The 10,111-nt window shown below is 43.4% G+C and overlaps 1 protein-coding gene across 2 annotated transcripts; it reads left to right on the top strand.

The window, feature by feature from the left end:
- Nucleotides 1-90: 90 nt before the first annotated feature.
- LOC119401716 (transcription factor A, mitochondrial) lies at nt 91-9,748 on the top strand. 2 transcript variants are annotated; one of them, XM_037668648.2, is made up of 6 exons: nt 91-388; nt 7,431-7,519; nt 7,583-7,732; nt 7,886-7,975; nt 8,047-8,103; nt 9,482-9,748. In XM_037668648.2, exons 1-6 carry the CDS (start codon nt 259-261, stop codon nt 9,671-9,673), a joined length of 708 nt encoding a protein of 235 aa, XP_037524576.1. In that variant the 5' UTR covers nt 91-258; the 3' UTR covers nt 9,674-9,748. The 2 variants fall into 2 exon arrangements, with proteins under 2 accessions (XP_037524576.1, XP_037524584.1); XM_037668656.2 differs by having other exon boundaries at nt 92-388; nt 7,431-7,501.
- The last annotated feature ends 363 nt before the right edge of the window (nt 9,749-10,111 follow it).

Here is a 10,111-nt window from a genome sequence, read left to right as displayed (position 1 = left end):
CAAACTGCGCCAGTGCAGGCCAGTGTGTCAACCACCCAAAGCTATCCAAGCTATCCAAGCCAAGCACGTAGCGACGTAGCCTCGTAGTCGAAGGTGTGTGGCTGGCGGTCGCGTTGTGGGCCGTGGCACATACACCAACCTTGCATACACTCCGTCCAAAATAGAGGAGGCACTGGTCCAACTATGCACGCTGGAGTTACATAAGTGGTGAACGTAACCCCTAAAAAATAGCGTAACCAGTACACCTTTCAACTACAGATGTTCAGAGCGTGGCTGTCTTTTCGTGATCTCTCGACGAAAGCTAGTTTCCCCAGCCGTCCGAAGCGCCTGTCTGGTTATAACTTATTTGTGAAGACAATCTGGCCTTCGTTGCAACAAGAAAACCCAGGTAACATTTTCGAAGAATCCCAAATATGGTTATAAGAAGCTTTTGTGCGCGATGTGGTTGCTCGTAAGACATGCTGATAGTGTGAGATAAATGAAAAGACACGGATGACGCGAGAAACCTGTCAGTAATGTCAATTAAAACGTAGCACGTTTGGAAGTTTTGTGAACTACAATCTTCTCAGCTTCCTGGAGCTCACTAGTCACTTTTCAAGGCAGCAAAATTTTACAGCAACACGACGTTCGCCGCGGCCGCAGTTTTCAAATAGTCATGCAACTCCCATTACCGCCATCTTACAATCGCGCTACATTCAACACGATACTGATCTCTGGCTGACACCTGGGTGGCATCATAATATCGATGCCGTACCTGTGCTTTACTGGCTTTGGTGTCTCATTCGCCCTCCCACTCGACTACATAGCTCATATGTCATGTTGAAGTCATCGGTGTATGTTAGAAAACTGCTGTCTGGTGGATCCTTGAGCAGTGATGCAAAATTGGTTGTACTGGACTAATCTGTCAAATGTTGTGCTATCAAGAAGTGCTGGACCTAAAAATGTTGCAGCTTATTGTCACATTGTACTGGCTAGAATCACTGAATTGCTTTCCTTCCTACTGAAGGACCATGTACATCATCAACAAGAGAGGAATCATGCGGTATTTGCAGGGCATATGCTCATTTGTACTAAACAGGCTGTAAACATCTCAAGTTGTGGCAGCTTGTGTGCACGCATTTATAGATCTTTCTGTTTAGGCCATACAGTTGCTATCTTTCTCCATCACCGTTCCTGCCTTATGACGTTTTCTGTGCTCATAGCCTTGTAGGGTTCCATTGGGCTCTTCATTCGCATTTTGCAGCATTAATCTGTAATGCTACTGCAAGGTGAATATTTTGGCCTTGTCCATTTTGTTGACTGTCTCACCTTCATTCATGTATGTGTTGCAACTCCTCGAGATTGGTGCATCAATTTGCATACTGGCTTGCACCTCGCCATCTCATGCTTAATTGGTGGATGCTCTGTACAACTTCATTGATGACCATGCCATACTCTAATGTGCTAAGCTTCTTGCCCTTCTAAAACAATTTCAGCTCTGTCTTTGATTGTCAGAGCTCCTTTTGGGCCACACATTGGCATGCCCATTCATACACCACTGTGCCACTGCCTCGGCTTTTACTGATCATGTCATCATGCTATTGCTGATCAAGTGCTGAAATGTGGCATTGTGCAGCCTTCCAACAGTCCCCAGACATCACCAGTTCTTGTTAAAAATAGAACGTGTTCCATGGTTCTGCATAGACGTCAGACTCTGCCCAGGCGGCGCTGCGAAAAACACCGCCACCAGCGCCCTCATCGTAGCCCTGGCACTAACTGGGTAGTGCAAAGAGAGCCGCCCGCAAGCGAATGTGCATAGGCCGCAATATAACCCTCCTCTTTCGTTGGTGTCGAGGCGCGGTTTCCTGAAAATCAAGGACCTGGAAAGCTTCTTCCGCCAATCCACGCTTCAGAAACAAAGGAAGCTGATCAAAGCGAACTGCGAGTACAATGCAAAATAAGTTTTAGTTATTCCCGTGCGCTGCAACTCGCAAGTACAAGCGAGCATCACACGACACCGAGTTCGAGGCAAGCCCTCCGACACCCGTTCTCTAGAGCCTAAATGCGTTAAAATCGGGTATATACGTATGCCACAGCGATAAAGTAGCTACATACACGATCAATTTACTTAGCTATGCATCTTACGATCAGTGGTACAAAACTCGGTTCATCAGGGGCGAACTCCGGCGATTTTCGCCTTTTCAGTTGCATTCTCCCTTAATTCATCTCTCGCTTCCTGTGCATTGGAGTGTTTTATTACGCATCCTGAAATGGTCTCTTGATGGTCGTCTTCCGTATGTATGTACTGCAAATGGGGATACGTGCGCGTCCACTTTCGCGGGATACAATCAAAGGCAAAACCGTGGCCTCCGAGATAGCTACGGCAACCGCGGAGGACACGGGCGAAACGAACCTGAAGGGGGTCACGACCAACATTCTGCGATTTACTTGTATGACGCACGTGGTGTTAGCTAGTTAGAACCAGAACTCTTGAGCCTTCAAAACGTACGTACGTCCGCGATGCTGTGTTGTGACGACCAACTCGTCGCGGTGTGCGTATCACGCGTCTCCAGTCTGCCTCTAGCTGCTCACTTCGTGTTACACGACAAGCACCGCGGTCAGAGCCTCTGCTGAGCTTCATAGTCAAGGTTACCACGGTTTTGCATCAGGGCTATGCAAAACAACAGCAGAGCCACACACTCATGCCACCGGCTGTGGAGAACGCGGGTACTTCGCTTACCCAACACGCTCGCAACGGCCCGTATCCAGCGCTCTCGCCTTTCTTCTTCGTACGACAACTATGGAAATCGGTAAAACTGAACGTTGTTATTCCGTCTTTTACGTCCATGGCAATTCACAACGCAACAGTGCGTCTTTTGCGGAGTTTCTTCGTAGCGTGCGGAGGGCTCTCGTCTGCTGCTGTTTTCGCTGTCATTCAGGCGAGTGATCCAGCAAGCACTTCACGACGGCTCGGTGGCGCGTCCGACTAGCGGAGAACAATTCACAGCTCTCGTTCTAAGTGCTAAATGCGCAAACACACGCGATATTAAGCTCAATCGTTGTTTCGCACTCACTAGTTGCACCTGGTCCCATAGCAAACTGTGCGAGAGAGTCGGTCTATGCACTACTCAATACTTCTCTGACAGGTGGCGGCTCCACACATCTTGGAAACTCCAGAGTCTGACGTCTATTGGCTATAGCTGCCTAAACACGACCACATCAGACGCACACTGCAGTGAACTGGCACATACAATCTGGCAATACAATATGGAGCAGAACCATTTTCACATTATTTAGACCCCCTAGCCATCAGCAGGTAGCAATGGCACTGCCTTTTTACCTAAAATGGTGATTAGAATAACTAAATAGCTTGTATGGTTTTGATGTTATGCTATTGAGGCTCTTCATTCCACCAGCAACTTTTAAAAAAGTTATAGATAATGTGTTCTATGACCTTAAATTTCATACTTACCTCTGTGAGCTCAGTGACGGTACAGTCTTTAATGTGACTTCATGACTCTTGCATTTTGAGCTTCAAATTGATCAGGTTGTCAGCTTGGTTGAAGCAGCATTGCTTTGATGCAGAAAAGCTCGCACTTCTCACCACCTATTTTCTAAAGAAGGGATTTTTCCAGATGCAAACTCATGCAGCCACTTACTTTCTTGAACCAATGTCACTTTGTGGAGCTTTTCGCATATTTCTGATGCTTTACAATAAGTAAATTAATAATAATGGAAAAACATTTTTCATCCATGACTGCACCTTGAAGTCTTCCTCCAAGTACAACCCATTTATCCTGGTCTCTGTGATATGGTGCATTCAAGCACTTATGCTGCCTGCTTACACCTCTGTCCACACTGTGCCATATTGATCTTGGCACCTACCGGAATCCACATGGGAGTGACTGGTGTTGGTCTCGGTGCTGTGCCGACTCATAGAAAATCCCACATTGTTAAATCCATGAGCCGTAATCTCATGAAAGCAAACTAAAATCAGTCCTAAAGGGGTACTGACACCTTTTTTCGAAGGCTAGTTTACTGTGCCATACAAATCTCCTTTATGCAGAGACGGCTGTGAGCAAGTGTGAAGCTCAGAAAATGCTGATAAGGTATTTTAATTTGATATTAAAGTCAATTTTTCCATGGCGTGCCTACTGACATTGACACTAGCTTGACGTCAGGCTACAGTACAAATTCTGGTGACTTCACGCAGCAGTCTGGCTAGTTGTGATGACGTTAGGTACCAAAACTTCCAAGATGGCCGCTTGTGCGTCATCAAAACTTCCAAAATGGCCGCTTGTGCATCACCAACGGAGCCACGTTGCCGAGCGGCCGTGGAAACGTCACTGTATATTGTGCGAGCACGTGACGAGAAGCTCATACCGTGTTGTGACGTCAGGGTACAGTAGGAACCGAAACTAGCTTTTAAAAACATACTGTAATTACTTTTTCAGGGCGAACTCGCGCTTAGCACTACCTTTTCTAGGCTCTTGAGGGCTTGAACTTTCATTTGACGCAAAAAAACGACAACTGAAAATATTCGTGTCAGTACCCCTTTAATATGTACTGATGGGCTAGTTGGTGAGCCATGATATTTGATGAAGCAGCGCACAAAAGGACACACTCATGCACACATAAAATGATGCAAACACAGCGCTTGTGTTTGCATCATTTTATGTGTGCATGACTGCGTCCTTTTGTGCGCTGCTTCATCTAAAATCAACGAGAAAGAAATCTGTGGCCATGATCTTGCCACTTGCAAAATTTTGCCCTTGTCTCTACAAACACGCTTTTGATATCAAAAATCATGATGTACTATAAGGCTTTTAGAAGAGATCGTCATGGTAGAGAGTGAAACACAAGTGTATTTACATTATTTAGAGCAGGTAACTTGAATACAGTCCGTGGCATATGCTTCCTCTTTCGCACTTCGTTGTCTTCTTACTGGGGGCCAGTGCTTTCATGTGCTGGTGGTTAATTTTTTCTTTATGGGCAGGCTGGTGAAAATAGAATATTTCCTCCACACATCAAAAAGGCACATAGTTAAAGTCTGAGGATGTAGATGTGGTCACTGACCAAGTCAAGGTGAAAACACAGAGATGTTTCAGGACCTGTAGGGGTTCCTTGATCACACTCAGAGCCACACTCAGATTGTGATCAAGGAACCCGTATGGGTCCCGAAACGTCTCTCTGTTTTCACCTTGACTTGGTCAGTGACCGCATATTCATCCTCATCATAATACCTGACCAGACGAACTTTCGTCGAACTCTTGAATAGTTAAAGTCTATTAAAGTGAGAAAAGTTCATTAGGTACCGGAGTTGGACAGGTCTGTGTATCACGGGGCCATTTGGAAGTTTCCCAGAACACGTTCTGATATTTTGACCATGTCCTCTAGCTACATCTTGGATCCGTCTGATCTTCCATTTATGTCATGATGCATTATCTTCATAAACTAGCTTGAAATCACAAGCTTTAAGATTGTTTGAAACTTGAACACTTGCCTAGAGAGTTGAGTGTAGGTTCCGTAAGTACTCTTTCCTTCACTGAGCGCTGGTATGAAGGCTGTTTGTGGTGAGTGGACTTTTGTGCTCGATTATCTATGCTCTAAGCATCTGCACTAAAGTATTGGCATCCACTTACAATTCAGAACTTGTAAAGACTGTTTGCGGTGACTGAATTTTTTTTTGTTCTATAATCTATGCCCTAAACATCTGCAGTAAAACATTATCATCCATTTAAAACTAAGAGCTGGTACGAGGAGTGTGCATGGTGACTGGACTTTCATGTTCATTGATCCATGCTCTAAGCATCTGCAATAAAACATCGGCATCCACTTACAGAACTGCTGAAAGCTAGTATGAGGAGTGTTTGCGGTGACTAGACTCTTGTGTTCACTCTTCTGAAATTCCAATCGGATTCATGCACGGCGGAGACGAGTTTTTAACTGCGTGTTCTACACGACTTTATGAGGGCAGTTTATGACTTGTACATATAATTCATGACTGGAAGAGTTATAATGTGCATGCGCATCAGTCATTGCTAGCTGTTTTCTGAGTCGATGTTCTTTCACTGTGTATAAATAACAGCGATTCTTTGCAGCCATAGTCTTCAACTTTTCTTCTGCTGTCGTAAACTGGACTAATGTGCTTGTCACAGGCTGTCAAAGAATATAATAATAATTTCTGGGGTTTTAAATGACATAACCACGATATGATTATGAGGCATGCCGTAGTGGAAGGCTCCAAAAATTTTGACACTTAGGGTTCTTTAATGTGCAGCTAAATCTAAGTACACAGACCTGCTGTCGTAAACTGGACTCATGTGTTTTGCAGAACCGCATGATAAACAGTCTTAACCTTATACTTTCAAGGGTGACTGTGGGACAGCTGCTGTTGCCAGGGTGGACAGCATGTTTCTTTTTGCCTTTAGCAAAGAGCACGCGCGACGTTGAACTAGCTTCTTTTCTATGATAGCCTTGGCTGCCACATTGATACAGTAGTTACAGTGCTTGGCTGCTGACCCGTAGGTCGCGGGTTTGATCCCTGCCGCAGCAGTCACATTTTGATGGAGGCAAAATGCTAGAGGTCTGTGTACTTCGATTTAGGTGCACATTAAAGAACCCCAGGTGGCCAAAAATTTCCGGAGCCTTCCACTACTGCGTGCCTTAATCATATCGTGGTTTTGTCACTTAAAATCCCCTTTTGTGATGCATGCTTACAGTATGGCCCCAAAAGTAACTAACTGCTCCTCTCCGTACTTGCTTCTGTACTATTATGAATCTTCTATACGTTCAACAGCATTATTCAATATTTGGTCAATGATTTTGAGTATACACCGCTCTCTTTGGCTGCTTGGCATGTCAAAGAGTCCAGTAAACTCGCCCACTCTTTTATCACTGACAACCAATACTAGCAGAAGCTGCATCACGATGTCATGATGAGTTTTCTTTGTTCAGCCTCTTCCCTGGCTCATTGATTTGTTGTGGGTTCCACGTGCCTCACTTGCCTCTCCACTAAGCTTGTCTCAAGATATTGTGGAATTTAGCATTTTCTCTTAGTTATCAGATTGAGCCAGGTGTGCTTTTTACGTACCTTTGTTACCGTTGCCATGAAAGAGTACACACTGAATGTTCGAAAACTTATTACAGGCTTCTTGCCATGTTCTTGTGTTGCCATGATGCCTTTTTTATTCTGAGGATGATTGTAAAGAGGAAACACATTTTTGTGCCATTTCCAGCTTCTCCCCACACCTAGTTTGGTTCCATTCTAGACACTTATTTTTAGTCATTTGCGCACTGCAGGAAACACCATTTAGTTATGTTGGTAGTGATATGCTAGTTGCATCGCCTCAGGCCAAGTTACACAACACCAGGTGATGCTTATCATCTGCATTAAAGCTTTTACCACTTTCAAGTCAGGATGGTGGTTTTGAATAGTTTATAATTTGCAGGAAATGATTTCCAAAAAGTGGCCTTCATTGCTGCCAAAAAATGGAAGGCGGTGGATGAGCATACAAAACAGGCAAGGATAGCATCTACGGCATGTATGATATAGTTGTTAACTAATGTTACTGTTACTGAGCTTGTCTTTCTCACATTTCAGCTGTATTCCAACAAAGCAAGGGATATCATGGTACAACAAGAGAAGCAGTATAACGAATATCTGTCCAGCTTGAATATTGAAGAGATTATGGCCACTGGTCAAAAAGCAAAACATCTGTACCCGAGGAGAAAGAGTCGTCGTCTGGAGGCAGTGAGCTGCTTTTCCTTTTATTTGGTTTTTGTTGTTATATCTGTTGCTATGACAACAAATAGAATAACCTGTGCCATTTAATATAAATTATGCCCACTTTTGCATAACTTCGAGGGCAGTACTTGTACTTGCAGTTTTTCTTTGACTTTTTAGAAGGTACGACAGCTAAAGAAGCCAGGACCTCCTCGATCAGCATATGCTTTTTTCTGCATTGAAGCCAGACAGCCTAACCAAAAAATTACTGTAAGTACACATAGATATTCATTTTTAAATTACCATTAAATTAATTCGTTTTTTCTCTGCTCCTGCTTTAGGAAGAGGCAAAAGTTCTAGCAGAAAAATGGAAAGCTCTGTCCGAATCAGAGAAGCAGGTAAGTAATGCCAAAGGTAGTAAACATCACACGAGTGACCTTAGGAAACTGGTAACTTGCATAGCAGCACAGATTAAAATTACAACAGGAAAAGGCTAATCAAAACAATTTCTGTGCATTTTTAATTGAATGTCGTGCCATCATGCCCAAAACTCAATGCCTGCTATCTTTTGACAATCTTTCATTCACTGTCATCTAGCTCATTTGGCAGTTGGACTGAAGTTGTCAGGCTGAGCTTCTATGTGGCTTTGGTAACATCCAGCAAGGCTTCTGTTCTGCACTAAAGAAGCTACATTCCTTTGTAAAATAGAGCAACAAGTAAAAAGTGTATTGATTTCTATGAGTGATTCTTATTCCCCAATAAAGTTGCAGGAAGGGATTCTCTTGCATAATCGTGCTTGTAAGCCATAGTGGGTAAGGCACGGAGCTACTCGTAGTACTGCCTTGTGACTTTCCACCTCATATCATTTGCTTTTCATTGCACTGTCAATGAAAATATCTCCAACAGAGCAAAAGTGCAAAATCAAGACATAGACAGAAGAAGCAAGACAACACAAGTGCTATATTTAACAGCACTTTTGCTTGATTCAGATTACATTCAGAGGGGACCCTCATAATTTGGCCAGCACTCTTGCTATCTTCAACCTCATATCATTGGAAACAGACAGAGTTACCGGACATGTTTATTGCATGACTACCATGATAGCTCAGCATTTATGGCATTCTTTTCTTTAGTGCAAGGATGGTGGTTTGCATATTAGATTTCAGTTTGCCCACTTTGCCCCTCACCAGGTTTTCCACATGGTGAACGATCTCTAGTGCACAGATCATGTGCTCATAATCACCTGTAAGGCCAATGAATGACTGAAAGAAAAAATAACTAAAAAAAGGAACTTTGGACACTTCTTGGTGCAGTCTACTATGATCGCTGACGTTCATTATTAACGGAAAATGTTGCATTTTGCCTTTTATATCATGCTGATCAAAAGCGAGTTTACATAAAACCTCAGACAAAACTTCTCTACACAGCAAATTCTTTCTTTGGCTGCCAAGGCAGAGTTTACGTCCAGTTTCTTCTAGTGTGAGCTAGTTAAACACCTCATTCCTACCTGTACCTACCGGGTTAGGTTCTATTATTTACCTGTATCTGAATATAAGAGGGTGGAGTGGGAGGTGCATTAAAAAAAAATTTAAGGTGGTCAAAGTTAATCTTGAGTCTCCTAATTTGTGGTTTCACATAGCAGCATTTAAGTAACTACTGATTTAAGTGGTGTGCGCTGCCATATGCTATAATATATTATGACTGTTTAAACTAAGAAGTTGCCTTAACACTTGTAATGCCTACTAAAACAAATGGGGATACTGTGCTTGTTTTTAGGTCTACCAGCAAAGAGCTGAAGAGGACAAAAGGCGCTACAATGATGAAATGATTGACTGGGAAATGTGTATGCAGCAGACTGGAAACTCGGAAATTCTTCAGGAATATTTTCAAGAAAGGAGTACGGTCGTTAATGTAAAAAAGCACCTGGTGAAGAGACTAACAGAATGTGAAGAAAGCTTAGGAGGATGAGAAGTGTTGGCAGGAATATCTGCTGAATGTATATAAATGGTAACAAGGAAAAGCATTAAAATAGTTGCTGCTTTATTGTCATGTGGTGTTATATTGAAGACAATGTCTTCCTAGGCTGCTTCCACCTACAATCTGTAACGGATTTAATGGGCTATGATGAGCAATGTTTGATTTCTGACAAATAAATAGCAGGAAAACCACAGAGTTAATATACTGACTCTAGAGGAAAAGCTCCCCATAGGGCCTGTAACCGCATGGGTTCCGCTCCCCTTAGAAACCTATAGCCGCGTGGGTTCCGCCATGATGGAACAAAACGAACGTTGCCAGATCCTGAGACGCTCGCTATATTTGACGGTAGTACTAATCAGTTTTAATCTACTAACCTAAGCCAGCTACGCGCTGTTGGCACTGTTGGCGCGATGTCCGGGAGCATCTGCT

This window comes from Rhipicephalus sanguineus, chromosome 1 (assembly GCF_013339695.2).
Source record: "Rhipicephalus sanguineus isolate Rsan-2018 chromosome 1, BIME_Rsan_1.4, whole genome shotgun sequence".
Classification (NCBI taxonomy): Eukaryota; Metazoa; Arthropoda; class Arachnida; order Ixodida; family Ixodidae; genus Rhipicephalus; species Rhipicephalus sanguineus.
The sequence above is the reverse complement of the archived record's forward strand: the minus strand, read 5'-3'. Positions and strand labels throughout refer to the sequence as shown.